The sequence below is a fragment of the Mesoplodon densirostris genome, chromosome 5 (assembly GCF_025265405.1).
Source record: "Mesoplodon densirostris isolate mMesDen1 chromosome 5, mMesDen1 primary haplotype, whole genome shotgun sequence".
In the NCBI taxonomy this organism is placed as follows: domain Eukaryota; kingdom Metazoa; phylum Chordata; class Mammalia; order Artiodactyla; family Ziphiidae; genus Mesoplodon; species Mesoplodon densirostris.
Genome location: NC_082665.1, coordinates 81681940 through 81705556, shown reverse-complemented (window position 1 = coordinate 81705556; position 23617 = coordinate 81681940). Strand labels below are relative to the sequence as shown.

The 23617-nt window shown below is 37.9% G+C and overlaps 1 protein-coding gene across 1 annotated transcript in view; it reads right to left on the bottom strand.

The window, feature by feature from the left end:
- The window catches only part of LEKR1 (leucine, glutamate and lysine rich 1), a 291545-nt gene that overhangs the window by 35065 nt on the left and 232863 nt on the right, over positions 1-23617 (bottom strand). The window contains exon 14 of the mRNA XM_060099982.1: positions 11437-11530. Within this exon, the coding sequence (XP_059955965.1) occupies positions 11437-11530 (94 nt within the window). The remainder of the gene's footprint in view (positions 1-11436; positions 11531-23617) is intronic.

Here is a 23617-nt window from a genome sequence, read left to right as displayed (position 1 = left end):
CTTTCTGAGCCAATTTTTATTTGTTGATTTTTCTTCTCATTATGAATCCTATTTTCCTGTTTCCGTGCAGGGCAATTTTTGATTGGATGCTAGACATTGTGAATTTTATCTGTTAAATGCTGGATATTTTTGTATTCTTATAAATATTCTTGAACTCTCTTCTGGGATGTAGTTAAGTTTCTTGCAATCAGCTTGATTTTTTTTAATGCCTTCCTTTTAAAATTCGTTGAGCAGGACCAGTTCAGCATTTAGTCTAGGGCTAATTATTCCCTACTACTAATGCAAGACCCCTCTGAGAACTCTACCTAGTGCCCTATGAATTATAGGTTTTCCAGTCTGGCTGGTGAGAACAGGCATTATTATTGGCCTTGTGTAAGCATTTGGTACTCTTATCTCTGATCCTTTCAGATGGTTTCCCTTGCTCTGGGTAGTTTCCCCATTTATATGCACTGAGCATACATATAATTAATGGGGATTCTTTGTAGACATCCAATATTCTTTCTCTGTGCAGCTGTCTCCTGAGAACACTATCCTGTGAATTCTAGACACTTAGATTCCCTGGACTCTTCATAAAGTCTCCTCAATTCAGAGAATCTGCCAAACTCCACCTGGATTCCCACTCCCTGTACCATGGCCTTAAATTTATTTCAAGGCACTAAGTTAGGGCAATAACAGGGGTTATCTTGTTTGCCTCTTATCTCCAGGAATCACTGTCCTTCATTGCCTGATGTCCAGTGTCTTGAAACCATTGTTTCTATCTTTTCTCCAGTGTTTTAGTTGTTTCAGGAAGGAGGGTAAATCTGGTTCCTGTTAGTCCACCTAAACCAAATACAGACATTTTGGACTTTGTATTAGCTCTCATTTTTGAAGGGGGTGGGGGCGTTGTATCAGTTCTCATTTCCTGGCTATATAACCTTGGCAAATTACCTAACTTCTCTGAGCTTTATTTTTTTCCATGTGCAAATGGGAATAATAATGTTAGAATGATTAAAATTATATTGATGAAAAGCATTTAGCACAAGTCTTGGCATATAGTAAACACTCTAATAATAGAGACTGTTTTTATTATGTAGATTAAGGGTTTAAATCAGATGATCTTTGCAGGCTATTCCAGACCTAAAATTTTATGATTTTATTAATTCAATTTTGAAAATTACATGGCATAATTTAAAAAATTAAAGTGTACCCTCAATATTCATTTTAACCATACATTAATTACACATAAATGAAAACTGATATTTTTTAAATGACGACTTTATCTCTGTCAAATTGTATTTTACAAGTTGTCTTTTTTAATTCCATTAACAGTATACTGAGGTACATTAGGAATTATTAGGCCATTTGGCTCTTCCATTTTAAAGAAGAATTTGAGATTTTTTTTGCCTTACCCTTCAATGCTGGAATTATTTCTTGAAGTAAACTTTTTCTCCCTGAGTTTTCACTATCAATCCATTTGCTTAGTCAGGAAGTAAGGTTTTGTGTTTTAACTACTGGTTTCTCAAAATGCTATGTACTGTTTAAAATGAGGTCAATAGTATAATTCTAAGATGTTCCATAATGTGATATCTTAGTAATGATCTAAGAAAATATTTGGTTGGAATTTGTTTATGGCACTATAAAGTGATAGTCAATAGGTGACTATCACTTATTGTAAGCAGTCTGGTTGTGGGAAATTTTTTAATTACAACATTTTAACTGAAAAGTAACAACACTGCATTTGGAACTAATTTAAAATGTTCAGCATGCACATTAATTTGCTTTCTTAACATCAAAGCAGTACTTGAAGTAAACAAAAATTCACGATAATTAGTAGATGCTCAGTTATTTTAAAATGTGCCATCCTTGTTTCATAGCAACTGTTGATTCTATTATGTGCTTTTTACATACTCTAAAATAATTAAGCAAGGGCATAAATTGCTATCTACTTTTTTTGACTGTCAAAAGCATTTAAGTTATGAAGTTTATTCTAATATGTGTATTATACATTTGTAAAGGGAACATTTCATTCCTATGCAAAGGCACAATGACCCAAGAAAGAGATGACAATGTCATATTAGCGATTCTCCTTTCTCATGAGAGGACTTTCAGGGAACTTTTAATTCATAGTCTCAATAACTAATACAGCCAAGCGTAATTATCATTCATTGGTTTTACTGGTCTGGATCTTGATTTATTGCTAAGCTAAATTATAGATTTATTAACAAAAAGTCATGTCCTCTCAAAAGAATGAAATGTCCATTTATATTAAAGAAAATTACACAGGCCAAAATACATCTATGATATAATTAATTTATTAGAAAGTTATCATGGTTTTAATAAGAACTTAGAGAATCTCACATATGTTTATTGTCATCAACAAATTAACTTAGCATAAAGCAAGAACATATAGTTTCATATGGTCAGATGCTAACACTAACTTGGTTTGCATGCTGTGTTAGCACCTCAGGGATAGGGCACAGTAAGCAGCAGTACTCAAGTGGATCATGAATGCAGAGACTTCTTTTCCACTGGATTATATCTGAAGGTCATTGGTGGGGTGTGACCAAAGAGATGAGGAACTTCTACATAAGCAAAGGCAGGAAAATTCATTTTGTCAATCTAAGAGGAGCTCAGGAGTTTGAGGGAAAGGAATGATGTGTGAATCTCCTACAGCATTTCACTAATTCCATCAGTGAAATTTCTTTTATTTTTTCAAAGATTTGTTTATTTATTTATTTATTTTCTTTTTGGCTGCGTCGGGTCTTAGTTGCGGCACGCAGGATCTTTTTTTTTTTTCCCCTTTTGCGGTACGCGGGCCTTTCACTGCTGTGGCCTCTCCCATTGTGGCTACGGACGCACAGGCTCAGCAGCCATGGCTCACGGGCACAGCCACTCCGCAGCATGTGGGATCTTCCTGGACTGGGGCACAAACCCATGTCCCCTGCATCGGCAGGCAGACTCTCAACCACTGCACCACCAGGGAAGCCCCACGCAGAATGTTTTTTGAGGCATGCGGGATCTTCATTGTGGTGTGCAGACTTCTCTCTAGTTGTGGCATGAAGGTTTTCTCTTCTCTAGTTGTGGTGCATAGGCTCCAGAGCGTGTGGGCTCTGTAGTTTGTGGCAAGTGAGTTCTACTTGAGGCATGTGAGCTCAGTAGTTGTGGCATGTGGGCTTAGTTGCCCTGCAGCATGTGGGATCTTAGTTCCCTGACCAGGGATCGAACCTGCATCCCCCTGCATTGTAAGGTGGATTCTTTACCACTGGACCACCAGGGAAGTACCCATCAGTGAAATTTCTCACTCAAAAGATGGGATGTTTATAATATCTCTTTATACATATTGCCAAGCTGCCCTCCAAAAGGTTGTGTAATTTCCAGTCCCTTAAAGAGTAAGAATAAAAGACTATCTCACTAGACCTTCACCACAAGACAAAGTTGAAGCAGTAAAAAATAATCTCTCCTTGCTTTAATTTGAATTTTTTTGATTGCTAGATAGGTGGATCATCTTTTCATATTTTTAAACATGGATTGGTAAGGGTAGGGGAAGTGAATAAGGATAGACTAACCAACTGACTACACCGAGGCTAAAAAAAAATGGAAGGAATTAAAGAAGTGTGGGCTTTAGAGAAGAAGGAGAAGAAAAAGCCTATGCTGGAGGTTCCGAGTCAAGATGGCAGTGTGGGAAGATGCAGAGTTCGCGTCTCCCCACAACTAGGGTGCCTGCCAGATGCTGGTGGGGGACCCTGATGCCCAGGGAGTTGGGAAGAACCCCCAAGAGCACCAGAAGGATGTGGGGAGACTGAGTGGGGAGAAGTGGAGCCTGGACAGGACCGCTGCCCCTGAGGGGTGACTGAGAGGCAGGAGGGGGAGGGGTTCCCACGCCTGGGGGACCCTCAGGGGCTCAGATCAGAGGGGGAGCGGGCCCAGCATTTCCCCTACCCAATCAGCCGGGGAAGTCTGCCTGGCTCTCAGGCTGGGTCCTACATGCTCAGTGGCCCCTTCCGGGCCAGGTTGGTCCTGGGGGCATAGGAGGGAGGCCAGGAGAGAACAGGAGAGGTGGTCGAGAGGGGCCCCCCAGGACCAGAGGATCAGGAAATGAGCAGAGGACGTTTGCCCCGTTCACTCGGGCACTGGGAGCCTGCTGAGCTCCCAGGCTGGTCCCACACCTTCCAAAGCCCCCTCCAGGCCGCATGGGTCCTGGGGGCATAGGAAGGAGGGTGGGGAGATCAGGAGAGGTAGGTGGGAGGGGACCTCCAGACTGGAGGAGCAGTAGAGGAGCAGAGGGCATTTGCACCACCCACTGGAGCCCAGGAAGCCTGCTGAGCTCCCAGATGGGGCCCCCCACCCTCTAAGACCAGAGGCAGGAGGCATGCCTGGGCCCCTTCTGTTCTGTTGAGCCTAAGCCCCCCCTCCCACGACCCCCCCACCCCCCACCCCCCCACCCCCCCCCCACCTTTTACAGCCCTTTGGGTCCTAAGCATAGGGCCCACCCACTGCCCAAACTTCACCCCTGCTCAGGCCCCACCCTCCATAGCCAAGGCCTTTTCCACTTTTTTTTCCCTCCTCCTCTTTTTTACTATTGTGGTTCTGTTTTACCTTCCAGTTGTTGTTTCATCTATATTTTTATTTTTATTTTTTTCTAACATAACTGTTAGTTTCCTATTCTAATTTTAGTTTTCACTTTGTTATTGTTCTCCTTTTTTTTTTTTTTGCTGCCCTGCATGGCTTGCGGGATCATGGTTCACGAGCCAGGAGTCAGGCCTGAGCTCCTGTGGTGGGAACCCCGAGTCTGAACTACTGGACTAAAAGAGAACCTCAGACCCCAAGGAATATCCATCAGAGTAAGATCTTCCAGAGGTCCTCATCACAGCACCAAGACCCAGCTTTACCCAACAGCCTAGAAACTGCAGTGTTGGAAGCCACAGGCCAGACAACCAGTAAGACAGAAACACAATCCCATTCACTAAAAAAAAGAAAAAAAAGTGAGACAGCAAAAAAAATATGTCACAGAAGAAGGAGCAAGGTAAAAACCTACAAGATCAAATAAATGAAGAGGAAATAGGCAATCTACCTGAAAAAGAATTCAGAGTAATGATAGTAAAGATGATCCAGAATCTCAGAAATAGAATGGAGGCACAGACTGAGAAAATACAAGAAATATTTAACAAAGATCTAGAAGAACTAAAGAACAAACAAAGAAAGATGAACAACAAAATAACTGAAATGAAAAATACACCAGAAGGAATCAATAACAGACTAACTGAGGCAGAAGAACGAATACTTGTGCTGGGAGACAAAATGGTAGAAACAACTGCCGAGGAGCAGAATAAAGAAAAAAAAAGATAAGAATTGAAGACAATCTCAGAGACATCTGGGACAACACTATATGTACCAACATTCAAATTATAGGGGTCCCACAAGAAGAATAGAAAAAAAAATGGTCTGAGAAAACATAAGAAGAGATTATAGAGCAAAACTTCCCTAACATGGGAAAGGAAAGAGTCACCCAAGTCAGGAAGCATAGAGAGTCCCATACAGGATAAATCCTAGGAGAAACACACCAAGACACATATTAATCAAACTAACAAAAATTAAATTCAAAGAAAAAAAATTAAAAGCAGCAAGGGAAAAGCAAAAAAATAACATACAAAGGAATCCCCATAAGGTTATCAGCTGATTTTTCAGGAGAAACTGCAGGCCACAAAAGAGTGGCAGGATATATTTAAAGTGATGAAAGAGAGAAACCTACAACCATACCCAGCAAGGATCTCATTCAGATTTGATGGAGAAATCAAAAGCTTTACAGACAGGCAAATGCTAAGAGAATTCAGGACCACCAAATCAGCTTTACAACAAAGGCTAAAGAAACTTCTCTAGGCGGGAAACACAAGAGAAGAAAAAGACCCACAAAAACAAACCCCAAACAATTAGGAAAATGGTAATAGGAACATACATATCGACAATAACTTTGAATGTAAATGGAGTAAATGCCCCAACCAAAAGACACAGACTGGCTGAATGGATACAGAAACAGCACCCATATATATGCTGTCTAAAAGAAACCCACTTCAGACCTAGGGACACATACAGACTGAAAGTGAAGGGATGAAAAAAGATATTCCATGAAAATGGAAATCAAAAGAAAGCTGGAGTAGCAATTCTCGTATCAGATAAAATAGACTTTAAACTAAAGACTGTTACAAGAGACAAGGAAGGACACTACATAATGATCAAGGGATCAATCCAAGAAGAAGATATAACAATTATAAATATATATGCACCCAACATAGGAGCACCTCAATACATAAGGCAAATGCTAACAACCATAAAAGGAGAAATTGACGGTAACACAATAATAGTAGGGGACGTTAACACCCCACTTACACCAATGGACAGATCATCCGAACAGAAAATAAATAAGGAAACGCAAGCTTTAAATGACACAATAGACCAGATAGATTTAATTGACATCTATAGAACATTCCACCTGAAAGTGGAAGAATACACTTTCTTCTCAAGTGCACACAGAACATTCTCCAGGAAAGATAACATCCTGGGTCACAAATCAAGCTTCAGAAAATTTAACAAAATTGACATTTGTACCAAGCATCTTTTCTGACCACAACATTATGGGATTGGAAATCAATTACAGGAAAAAAACTGTAAAAACCACAAATACATGGAGGCTAAACAGTGAGCTACTAAATAACTAAGAAATCACTGGAGAAATCAAAGAAGAAATTAAAAAATACATAGAAACAAATGACAACAAAAACACAACAACCCAAAACCTATGGACCCAGCAAAAGCAGTTCTAAGAGGGAAGTTTATAGAAATTCAATCTCACCTCAAGGCGCAAGAAAAATCTCAAATAAACAATCTAACCCTACACCAAAAGCAACTAGAGAAAGAAGAACAAACAAAATCCAAAGTCAGTAGAAGGAAAGAAATCATAAAGAACAGAGCAGAAATAAATGAAATAGAAATGAAGAAAACAATAGCAAAGATCAATAAAACTAAAAGCTGGCTCCTTGAGAAGATAAACAAAACTGAGAGAGCCTTAGCCAGACTCATCAAGAAAAAAAGGGAGAGGATACAAATCAATAAAATTAGAAATGAAAAAGGAGAAATGACAACTGAGATCATAGAAATACAAAGGATCGTAAGAGACTACTACAAACAACTATGTGCCAATAAAATGGACAACCTTGAAGAAATGGACAAATTCTTGGAAAGGTACAATTTTCCAAGACCAGACCAGGAAGAATTAGAAAATATAAAGAGACCTATCTCAAGTAATGAAATTGAAACTGTAATTAAAAATCTTCCAACAAACAGAAGTCCAGGACCAGACGGCTTCACAGGTGAATTCTATCAAACATTTAGAGAAGAGCTAACACCCATCCTTCTCAAACTCTTCCAAAAATTTGCAGAGGAAGGAACACTCCCAAACTCATTCTATGAGGCCACCATCCCCTGATACCAAAAGCACACAAAGATATCACACAAAAAAGAAAATTATAGACCAATATCACCGATGAACATAGGTGCAAAAATCCTGAACAAAACACTAGCAAACAGAATCCAACAACATATTAAAAGGATCATACACCATGATCAAGTGGGATTTATCCCAGGGATGCAAGGCTTCTTCAATATATGCAAATCAATCAATGTGATACACCATATTAACAAATTTAGGAATAAAAAAACATATGATCATCTCAATAGATGGAGAAAAAGCTTTTGACAAAATTCAACACTGATTCATGATAAAAACTCTCCAGAAAATGGGCATAGAGAGAAGCTACCTCAACATAATAAAGGCCATGTTATGACAAACCCACAGCAAATGTCATTCTCAATCGTGAAAAACTGAAAGCATTTCCACTAAGATCAGGAACAAGACAAGGATGTGCACTCTTGCCACTGTTATTCAACATAGTTTTGGAAGTCCTAGCTATGGCAATCAGAGAAGAAAAAGAAATAAAAGGAATCCAAATTGGAAAAGAAGAAGTAAAACTGTCACTATTTGCAGATGATATGATACTACTATACATAGAAAATCCTAAAGATGTCACTGGAAAACTACTAGAACTAATCAATGAATTTGGTAAGGTTGCAGGATACAAAATTAATGCACAGAAATCTGTGGCGCTCCTATACACTAACAAGGAAAAATCAGAAAGAGAAATTAAGGAAACAATCCCATTTACCACTGCAACAAAAAGAACAAATTACCTAGGAATAAACCTACCTAAGGAGGCAAAAGACTTGTAATCAGAAAACTATAAAACACTGATGAAAGAAATCAAAGATGACATAAACAGATGGAGAAATATACCATGTTCTTGGATTGGAAGAATCAATATTGTGAAATGACTATACTACCCAAAGCAATCTACAGATTCAATGCAATCCCTATCAAACCAATAATGGCATTCTTCACAGAATTAGAACAAAAACTTTACAATTCGTGTGGAAACACAAAAGACCCCGAAGAGCCAAAGCAATCTTGAGAAAGAAAAACAGAGCTGGAGGAATCAGGCTATCTGACTTCAAGCTATACTACAAAGCTACAGTAATCAACACAGTATGGTACTGGCACAAAAACTGAAATATAGATCAATGGTACAAGATAGAAGGCCCTGAGATAAACACACACACATACGGTCACCTAATTTATGACAAAGGAGGCAAGAACATACAATTGGAGAAAAGACAATAAGTGGTGCTGGGAAAGCTGGACAGCTACATGTAAAAGAATGAAATTAGAACACCACCTAACACCATATACAAAAGTAAACCCCAAATGGATTAAAGACCTAAATGTAAGACCATACACTATAAAACACTTAGAGGAAAACATAGGAAAAACACTCTTTGACATAAACCACAGCAAGATCTTTTTTGACCCACCTCCTAGAGTAATGGGAATAAAAACAAAAATAAACAAATGGGAACTAATTAAACTTAAAAGCTTTTGCACAGCAAAGGAAACCATAAGCAAGATGAAAAGAGAACCCTCAGAATGGGAGAAAATATTTGCGAATGAAACAACAGATAAAGGATTAATCTCCAAAATATACGAACAGCTCATGGAGCTCAATATCAAAAAAGCAAACAACCCAATCCAAAAATGGGCGGAAGACCTAAATAGACATTTCTCCAAGGAAGACATCAGATGGCCAAGAGGCACATGAAAAGGTGCTCAACATCACTAATTATTAGAGAAATGCAAGTCAAAACTGCAATGAGGTATCACCTCACACTGGTCAGAATGGCCATTATCAAAAAATCTAGAAAAAAGGGTGTGTTGAAAAAGGAACCCTCCTGCACTGTTGGTGGGAATGTAAATTGATACAACCACTATGGAGAACAGTATGGAGGTTCCTTAAAAAACTAAAAATAGAATTATCATATGACCCAGCAATCCCACTGCTGGGCATATACCCTGAGAAAACCATAATTCAAAAAGAGACATGTACCACAATGTTCATTGCAGTACTATTTACAGTAGCCAGGACATGGAACAAAGTCAGAAAGAGAAAAACAAATACCATATGCTAACGCATATATATGGAATCTAAAAAAAAAAAAAAAAAAAGGGCTTCCCTGGTGGCGCAGTGGTTGGGAGTCCGCCTGCTGATGCAGGGGATGCGGGTTCGTGCCCTGGTCCGGGAAGATCCCACATAGCCACGGAGCGGCTGGGCCCGTGAGCCATGGCCACTGAGCCTGTGCGTCCAGAGCCTGTGCACCGCAACAGGAGAGGCCACAACAGTGAGAGGCCCACGTACCGCAAAAAAAAAAAAAAAAAAAAGGTACTGATGAACCTAGTGGCAGGGCAGGAATAAGGACGTAGACATAGAGAGTGGACTTGAGGATATGGGCGGGAGGGAGGGAGGGGGAAGCTGGGGTGTAGTGAGAGTAGCATCGACATATATACACTACCGAATGTAAAATAATTAGCTAGTGGGAAGCAGCAGCATATAGCACAGGGAGATCAGCTTGGTGCTTTGTGATGACCTAGTGAGGTGGGATGTGGAGAGGGGGAGGGAGGCTTAGGGGGGAGGGGGTGTGGGGATGTATGTGTGCATGTGGCTGATTCACTCTGTTGTACAACAGAGACTAACACAGTATTGTGAAGCAATTATACTGCAATAAAGATCTATAATAAAAAGAAGCCTATGCTATAAAATAAAACAAAAGAATGAGACACTTAGAGCAAGTTTAGTCCATATTCTCAAATTTTAATTGTTGCCCATATGGAACTATGGAGATCATTTGCTATAGAGATCATTTTTGTTATAGCCTGAATGTGCTGTCCCCAAAGGATAAGGGAAGGGGGATTGAATTATAGAGGGCCAGACTGGTTGAGTATGGCCAACTGTGTGAAGACTGGAAATGAAAGTGACAAATTTAGAATTAAGCTGAGCCAGCAACAATACCTAAAGGATTTCATCTGTGGATGGAAAAGTGGGGAATTCCAGGTGGAGACATTAGTTTGAAGGTGGCCACCAATTGTTGCTTGAGGTTACAAGTTATAAGGTCTAGTCACCAAGGAGAAGCATCTGATGATAACCAAATAGGTTGTTGGGACTTCAGTCAAACAATCTGAATTTCAGTAGCCAGCTCTAGTTCTAGATGCACATGTAAGACATAATCAGAAAACCAAGACAGAAGGCTAGAGCTAGGATTAGGTACTGGTGGGGGAAAAGAAACAGCTTGGAAGGTTTCAGCACAGTATGCATGATAAAGCCAAGGGATCAATCAAAAAGTGAGAAGTTTATGACAGGGAGATGATGTCTATAGCCTCAATGACTAGAGCTGTGCAAGGCCTGAGAAGGCAGCGGCTAACAATTTTTAAAGTATGATTTGTATTCTTTAAAATTATGAAAGCAATACATACTCATTGTTGAAAGTTTGAAAAATATAGAAAAGTCCAAAGACAAAAGTCAATGCAATTTTTTCATACTCTAAAAGCAAACATCTTCTTTGTAAATAGTGAGCTAAACACTTGTTCATTTTATTTGCCAAAAGTTTATAACTGAATAACTTTAAGTCATTGTTCATTCTCTTGTATTATCTTCTTAAAAGCAGAGAAATCATAAGAATGAACTAATATTCCCCTGCTTTTAAGGATGTAGTCAAATGCAGATTCTGTCATTTTATGGGAAAAAGGGTAAATATTTAAAAGTAAAAATTATGCTTTTACATAAGAACTAATAGCTATCTTAATCTTATAAGATTTCGAATTCTATTCTTATGTTTTAACTTCCTACTTGTCTAATATTTTATAAAAAACATATATTGTAAGCACGTTTGTTCTAGGAAATTCCAGAAAGAATCAAAGGTGTGCATAGAAGCAAAGAAACCTATCTGAAGTAGTCTGGCAAATGGACAGAATTTTTAAAAAACAAATAAGACACATGCTGCTGAAAGCCACATTATTGTTACCTTCTCCCTCCAGTTATCACCGTTCAGCATCTTCTGTCTAAGGGTTTCCTGCAACTGCTCCATGCTTTTCTGATGTGAAATCAGCATCAATTCCCTGAAAACCATAAACACAACAAATGAGTCAAGACACACCCTTAACACCCTTCTTAAATTACACTTTGTGGCTCAGGGATTATTTCACAACTCAGTCTGTTTATTCTTCTCTTTAGAAATATATATATATATATATACATATGTGTGTGTGTGTACTGCTACTACATACTATTTTAACTGTTGTTAACAGCAATTTAAAAACACTGGCAACAAGGTAAGTATTTTCTCAGGCTTAATTTTTGCTTAATAAGTAATATTTTTATTTTTGCATGAAATAGTAACAACATATGTGTAGTTACAAATATAATAAAATACTATACATTGTGGTTCTAAAGTTTATGACTAAATTCTAACACTAGGTAATATTTTGTTTCTTTAAAAAAGGAAAATGTGTTGGGATATGACACAAAATCAGCACGTTTGTGGTTCCTGCTAGATTTATTTTTGTTTTATTTATCTCAAGTGCTAATAGGAACAGACTGAATTAAGTAGAGGGTAATATCTGAGATGTGGTATAGTACAAAACATACTAGAAAATAGGAGAGAAAACACAAAGAACATTTTATTATTTTAATCCACGTAATTGGATCTTTTAAAAATAAATTTATTTATTTATTTATTTTTGGCTGTGTTGGGTCTTCGCTGCTGTACACGAGCTTTCTCTAGTTGTGGCTAGTGGGGGCTACTCCTCATTGTGGTGCGCGGGCTTCTCATTGCGGTTGTGGAGCACCGGCTCTAGGTGCGCAGGCTTCAGTAGTTGTGGCACGCAGGCTCAGTAGTTGTGGCACACGAGATTAGTTGCTTCGCAGCATGTGGGATCTTCCCATGTCCCCTGCATTGGCAGGTGGATTCTTTTTTTTTTTTTTGCTTTTTTTTTTTTTGCTTTATAACAAATTTAGTCAGTTATACATATACATAAGTTTCCATATCCCCTCCCTTTTGCGTCTCCCTCCCACCCTCCCTATCCCACCCTTCCAGGTGGTCACAAAGCACCGAGCTGATCTCCCTGTGCTATGCGGCTGCTTCCCACTAGCTAATCTACCTTACGTTTGGTAGTGTATATATGTCCATTCTGCTCTTTCACTTTGTCACAGCTTACCCTTCCCCCTCCCCATATCCTCAAGTCCATTCTCTAGTAGGTCTGTGTCTTTATTACTGTCTTACCCCTATGTTCTTCATGACATTTTTTTTTCTTAAATTCCATATATATGTGTCAGCATACAGTATTTGTCTTTCTCTTTCTGACTTACTTCACTCTGTATGACAGACTCTAGGTCTATCCACCTCATTACAAATAGCTCAATTTCATTTCTTTTTATGGCTGAGTAATATTCCATTGTATATATGTGCCACATCTTCTTTATCCATTCAACCGATGATGGACACTTAGGTTGTTTCCATCTCCGGGTTATTGTAAATAGGGCTGCTATGAACATTTTGGTACATGTCTCTTTTTGAATTATGGTTTTCTCAGGGTATATGCCCAGTAGTGGGATTGCTGGGTCATATGGTAGTTCTATTTGTAGTTTTTTAAGGAACCTCCATACCGTTCTCCAGAGTGGCTGTACCAATTCACATTCCCACCAGCAGTGCAAGAGTGTTCCCTTTTCTCCACACCCTCTCCAGCATTTATTGTTTCTAGATTTTTTGATGATGGCCATTCTGACTGGTGTGAGATGATATCTCATTGTAGTTTTGATTTGCATTTCTCTAATGAGTAAAGATGTTGACCACCCTTTCATGTGTTTGTTGGCTGTCTGTATATCTTCTGTGGAGAAATGTCTATTTAGGTCTTCTGCCCATTTTTGGATTGGGTTGTTTGTTTTTTTGTTATTCAGCTGCATGAGCTGCTTATAAATTTTGGAGATTAATCCTTTGTCAGTTGCTTCATTTGCAAATATTTTCTCCCATTCTGAGGGTTGTCTTTTGGTCTTGTTTATGGTTTCCTTTGCTGTGCAAAAGCTTTGAAGTTTCATTAGGTCCCATGTGTTTATTTTTGTCTTTATTTCCATTTCTCTAGGAGGTGGGTCAAAAAGGATCTTGCTGTGATTTATGTCATAGAGTGTTCTGCCTATGTTTTCCTCTAAGAGTTTGATAGTGTCTGGCCTTACATTTAGGTCTTTAATCCATTTTGAGCTTATTTTTGTGTATGGTGTTAGGGAGTGATCTTATCTCATACTTTTACATATCCCTATCCAGTTTTCCCAGCACCACTTATTGAAGAGACTGTCCTTTCTCCACTGTACATTCCTGCCTCTTTTATCAAAGATAAGGTGGCCATGTGTGCGTGGGTTTATCTCTGGGCTTTCTATCCTGTTCCATTGATCTATCTTTCTGTTTTTGTGCCAGTACCATACTGTCTTGATTACTGTAGCTTTGTAGTATAGTCTGAAGTCAGGGAGCCTGATTCCTCCAGCTCCATTTTTCATTCTCAAGATTGCTTTGGCTATTCGGGGTCTTTTGTGTTTCCATACAAATTGTGAAATTTTTTGTTCTAGTTCTGTGAAAAATGCCAGTGGTAGTTTGATAGGGATTGCATTGAATCTGTAGATTGCTTTGGGTAGTAGAGTCATTTTCACAATGTTGATTCTTCCAATCCAAGAACATGGTACATCTCTCCATCTATTTGTATCATCTTTAATTTCTTTCATCAGTGTCTTATAATTTTCTGCATATGGGTCTTTTGTCTCCTTAGGTAGGTTTATTCCTAGATATTTTATTCTTTTTGTTGCAATGGTAAATGGGAGTGTTTCCTTGATTTCCCTTTCAGATTTTTCATCATTAGTATATAGGAATGCCAGAGATTTCTGTGCATTAATTTTGTATCCTGCAACTTTACCAAATTCATTGATTAACTCTAGTAGTTTTCTGGTAGCATCTTTAGGATCCTCTATGTATAGTATCATGTCATCTGCAAACAGTGACAGCTTTACTTCTTCTTTTCCCATTTGGATTCCTTTTATTTCCTTTTCTTCTCTGATTGCTATGGCTAAAACTTCCAAATCTAGGTTGAATAAGAGTGGTGAGAGTGGGCAACCTTGTCTTGTTCCTGATCTTAGTGGAAATGGTTTCAGTTTTTCACCATTGAGGACGATGCTGGCTGTGGGTTTGTCATATATGGCCTTTATTATGTTGAGGAAAGTTCCCTCTATGCCTACTTTCTGCAGGGTTTTTATCATAAATGGGTGTTGAATTTTGTCGAAAGCTTTCTCTGCATCTATTGAGATGATCATATGGTTTTTCTCCTTCAATTTGTTAATATGGTATATCACGTTGATTGATTTGCCTATATTGAAGAATCCTTGCATTCCTGGAATAAACCCCACTTGATCATGGTGTATGATCCTTTTAATGTGCTGTTGGATTCTGTTTGCTAGTATTTTGTTGAGGATTTTTGCATCTATGTTCATCACTGATATTGGCCTGTAGTTTTCTTTCTTTGTGTCATCCTTGTCTGGTTTTGGTATCAAGGTGATGGTCGCCTCGTAGAATGAGTTTGGGAGTTTTCCTCCCTCTGGCAGGTGGATTCTTAACCACTGTGCCACCAGAGAAGTCCCCACATAATTGGGCCTTAAAGCTAAGTTTGTGACCCTCTGGGTGGAAGTAAGTGTGGGAGATTCATGAGAACATTTCTCCAGGGGCCCTGAAGTTAAGACTTTAAATATCACAAGTGGTGGCAAAAGTATGCCTGTTGATCAGGGAGTCCCTCCACCCTCTTCTATAATCATCATAACCCTTCTTATTTTCTGTGTAGGTGATTCTTTTCCATTGCTTATTCCTCTTTCTAATCCCTTTGTTTTCCATCATCACCCTCTTCCCTTTAGTTCTGACCCTTTTTCTCAAACTTGTGACTTTCATTTATAACTGCCTGTTAGATATCTCCACCCTGATGAGCCATCAACACCAAAGATTCCACACATCAAAAAACAAATTCATCATCATCTCCAACTGTCTTGCCTTTCCTTTTGACTTCTGAAACCTTCAACAGTCACAATCTTTAGCTTGAAATCCCTGAGTCATCTCTGACTTTTCCTTCTTCTTGTTCTACCACATCCATTCAGTAACAAGTTCTATGAATTCTGCTCCTTGGTGCACCTCAAACTATTTCTTCCCTTCCTTTCCGACTTCTAAGAGTTAAGGTTCTTGACTTTATTTCCCACCAAGAGTATTGTAATAGACTGTCAATCTATCTTGATCTCTATTCTCATCTCACTCTTACAGTATTATTAAACACTTTTTAATAAAAATAGTGCCAACATTTCTAGGCTAGAAAATTTTAAGGACACGAACATAAAGATACATCAACTTGGTAACCAGGATTATGAATATTATTTGAGGGAAAATGATTGAAAAGAACAAAACTCCCCAGACTTTTTTTTCAGAACTGTGTCAGACTAGGTACTTTGACAACTTTCCTACTGAAAATAAGTAAAGTTTTTTTTTCACTTATAAAAAAAATCTTAAAATTCATCAGTGATCTGGACAAAAAGTTAGGAAGATGCAGGAAACACAAATCAAGAGAAAGGACAGAAAAAGGTTATCAGTGGAAAACTAGTGAAATTTGAATAAAGTCTATAGTTAGTTAATTGTATTATACCCATATTAATTTCTTAGTTTTTACATATGTGCCATGGTTATGAAAAATGGAGCAGAGGGAAACAAATTCTCTGTACTGTCTCTGTAACTTTTCTTTAAATACAAAATGATTCCAAACTAATGGTTTAAGAAAATGAAGTAAAAGGAAGAACCCCAACAATATGTAGAGCATTGAAGCCAATTCTCACCTTGAAGGTACTTTCCAAATCTGATGTACTTGAGCATTAAATTTCACAGCCATGAAGGGCACTGGAGTCAGGAGAGAAAGGAAGAGCTTGAGAGGACACTCACCTGCATAAAACTGCATCTCAAAGAGTGACACATGCAGTATGCATTTTTGTCATACTGTATGTAAGAATATGAAATTCACACCCAATATGTGTAAAATACAAATAACATCCCCTCTCAAGGAACAAAAAAGAAATTTCCGGCTTTGAAGTTTGGTGCTAGGTAGAGGGGAAAATACAAATCTCCCACAAGAATTTGTAAACACAAGCCAATCCCAGTGCAGGTTTGTATCCTGAATTCATACTACCTGAGTGATCCAAAAAGCTTCATATTGAGGAGATACCTTACAATGGTGTTAGGATAACCTTGCCTCCAGATGCCTGGTAGGAAAAACACCAATATGTTTGGGAGAAACCTATCTTCAGCTTGAAACTCAGAGAATTCCTACAGATAAAAATTCAAGACCTATGAGACCATAATTTTAAGAATCACAAAATTATTATTTTTTTAAAGCTAGTAAGAGGAAGAATGAGCACACACAAATGATAGCATAATCAAAGCCACAAATTCTAAAGTATTTTCAGATATTGAATATAAATAAGGATGTACAATATGTTGGAAGAAATAAAAGATTAATTTAAATGACTAATGAAATCTGAAATGAACCATCAAACTTGTAGAAATGAAGCATATAATAAGTGAGATGAAAAACTCAGTAGATGGTCCTATAGCAGATTATTCACAGCTAAAAATGAAGTAATAAACTGAAAGGGAGATTCAAAGAAATTATACAGGGTGCAGTACATGATGTCAAAAATATGTAAAATATAAAAGAGGTTGATATATGGAGGACAGAGTGAAAAGATCTAATATTTATCTATTTACCATTTCAGAAGCAAATGAGAGAGAAAGGCAGAGGAAGGACATTACAGATTGATGAAAAATACCAACCCATAAATCTAGGAAGCCCAAAGGATTCCAAGCAAGATAAATAAAAATAAATCTAATATCTGGCACCTGGTAGTGAAAATGAAGAATATTGGAATAAAAAGAGATTTTAAAAGATGCTGGAAAGGAAATAAAACATACTGTCTTCAAAGGAACTGAAACATATTGAAAGCTTATTCTCCAATAGAAACAAGGAAGGCCAAAGACAGCAAAATAATATATTAAAAATCCCATGAGAAAATAACCATCCATCTGAAGTTGGGTACCCAGCAAAACTATCTTTCAGAAAGAGGCCGAAATAAAATATGCTCAGAAAAATAAAATCTGAGTGTTTACTGCCAGCTAAACGACTTCTAAAAAATATGTTTTGCAGGAAGGATTATGATCTCAGAAGGAAGGTCAGACGATCAAGAAAAAATGGTGAGCAAAGGAACTGGCAAACACACAGGCAGGGAGGGCTTCTTGGGCGTGTGATCAAGACAGCTGTACGGGGCCCATGTTCTGAAGGGGGCCCTGGGTTTCAGATTTAATGCTCTGTGGTCACCACTGAGAAATTCTTAATAACTTTATCTCTGGGTCTGTGTTTTGTAAGTGAGGTCTAATGGGACAGTCAAGCACATGCTGGGGCCTTGGAGCCTCAGCTCACAGAGAGTCCTACCTCTCGCCACCTCCCTGTCTCCCCAGGATGGTTCTCAAACCTTTGCTCCCTGACCCTTGCCCAGCATCTGCTGTCATCCTCTGCTTCAGTGGGCACAGGCATGAGGAATGTTGGGTCTGCCATTTGTGTCCTTTTGGCTGAGTCTGGGACAGTGCCTTGGGTGCCTGTGAGAGCCTGCATTCATGCTACGATTTCTCCATGCCCAAGGGAGCACAAGATTCAATAGCAAACAAACAAAAAAAGACCCTGACAAGTTGAGAGAAAGATGGTGAAGGAAAGGAAAAAGCTTCTTTCTTTTTTTGAAGGGGCTCCATGTTTTCATTTTACACTGGCCCTGAAAATTATGTAGCCAGCCCTGTATGTAAGTACTTGTAAATAAATATCATCTGTATAAAATATTAGTTTTGACTGTGTGTAATCAGTGGGGCTAACAAAAGGATAAAACTAGAACACTAGACAAAAATGTAGAGTATAGAATGGCAGGATGGCAACTATCAGGGCTCCAGTGTTATTCAAGAGAAGCCTGAGATATTCAAGAGAAGTTTGCATTATTCAAGAGAAGTCTGAGATATTAATTTTAGACTTCATTAAGCATGCATGGTAAAATCTCAGAAGTAACCACTAAAAGAATAGAATATGCCATTAGAAGAAGATGCACTAAGAAAATAAAAGAAACTCCAACAATATTGCCCCTGCCCAAGGCCCAAAAGGAGAAAAGAGTGTAGAAAAAGAGGGAGAAATATTGATAGAAAACTTAAAGTAACAATCATAATAATGGCAAATAAACTAAACTCATGAGTTAAGAGAAACAGGCTTGATAAAACCAAACCCTAACCCTAACCCTAACCCTACATATTGGGTTAAGTAAAATATATTAATTAAGATAACTTTTACCTGTTTATTTTTACTCTTCTAATATGGCAATTAAATTTTTTTAAGTGACATATGTGGCTCACATTATACGTCTACTGAACAGCACTGTTATATTCCATATTCTCTGAAAACAAAGAAACGTCAGTAACAAAAGATAAATATCTCCATGTATTTGGAACTTTAAAAAAATGTATTTCTGAATAACTCTTGGGTCAAATGAAAAATCATAACTGATACTTCAAAATACTTAGAATTGAACAATAATGAAATTTCTACACATCAAAATTTATGAAATATAGCTAAGCAGAAAAGATAAATAAATTGTGGTATACTTCAGAATATAATATAGATGAAGAAATGAATGATTTTCAGCTACATGTAACATCATGGAAAAAAATCCCGGACATAATCTTGAGCACAAATAATAAATCACTGACTAATATATATAGTATAATTTTATTTCCATGAAGATAAAATCTAATTTTTTTTTAGGAATACAAACATACGTGGTAAAATTATAGAGTGAAGCAAAGGAATAACAGGTGTTTTCTGTAGTTTTTGTGGATGCTCTTTATCAGTTTGAGGAAGTTCCCATCTCTTCCTAGTTTGCTGAGAACCACAAAATGCAGGTTGGTGGTTACCTCTGAGCAAGGATGCCATGTGGTGGAATAAGGAGAAGCACCAAGGGACTTCAACACTAATGGTAAGGCTCCTTTTCCTAAATTGAGCGTTCATTGTATTGTAGTTCTTCATATTTTATACCTAGCTAAACCTTTTATGTAACTACTCAGTATTTATAAAAACAATTAATGATAAAGCCTGAGCATAGAGTAGAATGGGTATCTAGAGAAAAGAGAATTAAAGGGAAAGACCAAGGAGAGGGAAATGGCAAGTGAGCAGCAGGGTGGGGTTTACTGCCCACTATGCACACTATGGACAAGGCAGTACCTGGAGAGACAGAGGTGAATGAGGGCAGGGTCCCTGTCCAAATGGTGCTCAAAAGCCAGCAATGTTGTAAAAGGACGATTTATCTTTTAAAATGTGAGGCGGACCTAGTAGGTTCTGATGCTTGCTCAGCAGTCTCTAGGCTGGAGAAAGGAAGTGAAGCAGAAGGAACAAAGAATGAGGACAGTAAAAGTGGGATTACATTAAAACCTCAATTCTGGGCTTTCCTGGTGGCGCAGTGGTTGGGAGTCAGCCTGCCAATTCAGGGGATACGGGTTCGATCCCTGGCCCAGGAAGATCCCACATGCCGCGGAGCAACTAAGCTCGTGAGCCACAACTGCTGAGCCCACATGCCTCAACTACTGAAGCCTACACGCCTAGAGCCCATGCTCGGCAGCATGAGAGGCCACGGCAATGAGAGGCCCACGCACTGCCACAAAGAGTAGCCCCCACTCGCCTCAACTAGAGAAAGCCTGTGCGCAGCAACGAAGACCTAAAGCAGCCATAAATAAATAAATAAATACATTAAAAAAAAAACAAAACAAAAAACCACCTCAATTCTGGCTTTCTTCCAAATATTTGGCTATTCCTGTCTCCTCTGCAGACTCATCTTTGCCGTCAATTACATGTTTGGTGTTCCTTAGCACTTTGTTCTGAGGCCTCTTTTTTCTCTCCCTCTACTCTTTCTCTAAGTGATCATATCCATGCCTATGGTTAAAATGCAATAGTTGCTGACAACTCCCAGATTTTATCTCCAGCTCACATCTGTTCTCTGAGTATCTGACTCATGTTTCCAACTCTCACCTGACTGCTCTACTTTTATATTTCAGAGTCATCCAAAACTCAACATGTCTGTAATCCCAGAGGCTAACAAGGTCAGTTTATTTTTTGCTCATGATATATGTAATCTGCTGCTTTGCTCTGCATGTTTTGTTCCAGGATATAGCCCAAGGAGCAATTCTTACCTGGGAATGCTGCTTTTGTGATAGAAAAGAAAAATTGTGAAAACAGGATCTGTTAAATTTTCTGCTCAGAATCAATGCATGTCACTCCTCTCCCATTTCAATGGCAAGAACAAATCAAATGGCCAAGTCTGATGTGAATCAGGTGTGGATAGTATAGTCCTCTCACCGGGAGGTGCACAGTAAGTCACCTGGCACCAGGTGGAGTCCATCGCAACTCTGAAATCCTACTGCAAACGACTGTGAGGATTTCTATCCTGGAGGTAGAGAACATTCCTTGCTTAGACTGGGAGTGATTTCTCAATCAATTTTTCTCCGTAGCTCCTGGCTTTCCTCTCTGAGATGTAATATTTTTTTCATCATACAGCCTTGCCACATCAGAAGAGGGGGTTAGAAATTCTGCCCTGTTGAGAGACAGTTTTCTCAACTTCTTTCCTATCCACAAAAGATTTGGAGGAGAAATCGTTCCAAGAGAATTAAAAAAAAAAAGATTTATTGAGATATAATTGAAAACAGTAAACTACATGTTTAAAGTATACACTTGGATGAGTTTTGACATATGCATAAACATATGTGTGTGAAACCATCACTGCAATCAAAATAATGATATATCCATCATCTCCCAAGGTTTCCCTATGCCCTTTTTAAATCCCTCACTCCTGCCCTCTTGCCCCCAGCAATCAAGAGTTTGCTTTCTGTCATTATACATTAGTTTGCACTTTCAGAATTCTATAAAACTTCTCTATATATCATACAGTATATTCTTTTGTGTGTGTTTGGCATTTTTCATTTAGCATAATTCCCTTTAGATTTGTCCATGTTGTACCATGAATCAATAGTTCATTATTATTATTTTTTGCTGAGTAGTATTTCATCACATGGATATATCACAATTTGTTTATCCATTCACCTGCTGATGGACATTTAGGTTTCACAGTTTTTGACTATTACAAATATGGCTATTAATATCTGTGTACAAGTATTTGTATGGATATGTCCCTTCATTTCTCTTGGGTAATACCTAGGAGTGAAATGGCTAAGTAGCAAGGTAAGTGTATGTTGAACTTTTTAAGAAACCTCCATACTGTTTTCCAAAGAGTTGTACTGTTTTACATTCCAACCAGCAGAGTATGAGAGTTCCAGTCTCTCCACAACTTGCCAACAATTGGTATGTTCAGGCATTTTAATTTTAGTCATTCTAAAAGTGTGTGCTTGTGGGACTTCCCAGGCGGTGCAGTGGTTAAGATTCCATGCTTCCACAGCAGGGGGCATGGGTTCCATCCCTCGTCGGGGAACTAAGATCCCACGTGCTGTGAGGTGTGGCCAAAAAAAAAAAAAATCAATAAAAAAATAGAAGTGTGTGGTTGTATCTCATTATGGTTTTAATTTGCATTTCCCTAATGACTAATGATGTTAAACATCTTTTTTATGTGCTTATTGGCCATCTGTATGTCTTTGGTGAAGCGTCTGTTCAAATCTTTTGCTCATTTTTTATTCAGTTGTTTATGGTCGTCTGAGTTTCTAAAGTTCTTTATATATTCTGAAGACAAGTCCTTTATGACATATATATTGTGCAAATCTATGACGATGGCTTGTCTTCATTCACTAAACAGTGCCTTTTAAAGAACAGAAGTTTTAACTTTGATGAATTCCAATTTATCAGGGTTTTTTTTCTTTTATGGATTGGGCTTTTGGGGTTGAATCTAAGAAATCTTTGCCTAATCCAAGGTCACAAAGATATGTTTCCTGTTTTCTCCTATAAGTTTTATAATTTTAGGTTTTATATTTAGATCTAGGATCTATTTTGAATTAATCTCTCTATATACATTTCACAGTATGAATCAAAGTTCATTTTTTTGCATATGGATATACAATTGTTCCAGCACCAATGGTGAAAAAAACTATGTGTTCTCCAATAAACTGCTTTGGCACCCATGTAGAAAATCAATTAACCATACATGTGTGCCTATTTCTGGATTCTCTATTCTGTTCCATTGATCTATTTGTCTATCTTGAGATTAATACCACACTGTCTTGATTATTTGTAGCTTTACAATAAATCTTGAAGTTAGGTAGTGACTTTGATCTTTTGGCTCCTCAAAGTTTTTTCAAAGTTGTTTTGATTATTCTAGGTCCTTTGCATTTCCATATGAATTTTAAAATTAGCTTGTTAATTTGTACAAAAATGTTTGCTGGAGGTTTGATTGTGATTGCATTGAATCTATATATCAATTTGGGGATAACTGTTAACAATATTGAGGCTTCTATTCCATGAACATTGTATATCTCTCCATTTATTTAGATCCTCTTAATTTATCTCAGCAATGTTATGTAGTTTTCAATGTACAGGTCTGGCACATTATTTGTCAGATTCATCCCTAAGTATTTCATGTGTTTTGGAATATTTTGATAAATACAGCTTTTTGAATTTTGATTGTTCTGTGCAAATATATAGAAATTAATTTGGGTTTTGGATGTTGACTTTTTTTCCTGCAACCTTTTGCCAAACTCACTTATTAGTTCTAGTAACTCCTTTTGTAGATTCCATGGGGTTTTCTATGTTAGTGAGCATATCATCTGTGAATAAAAAATTTTATTTCTTCCTTTCCAGTCTGATGCCTTTTATTTCTTTTTCTTGCCTGACTGTACTGACTAAAACTTTCAGCACAATGTTGAACAGAACTGATGACAGCAGGTGTTTTTTTCTTGATCTTGATCTTAGGAGGAGAGTATGTAGTCTCTCACTATTAAGTATGATGTTACCTGTCAGTTTTCTTAGATGCCCAATATCAATTTGAAAAAGTTTTCCTCTATTTCTACTTTGCTGAGATTTTTTTTTAAATTAGGAATGAACGTTCTGTTTTGCCAACTGCCTGTT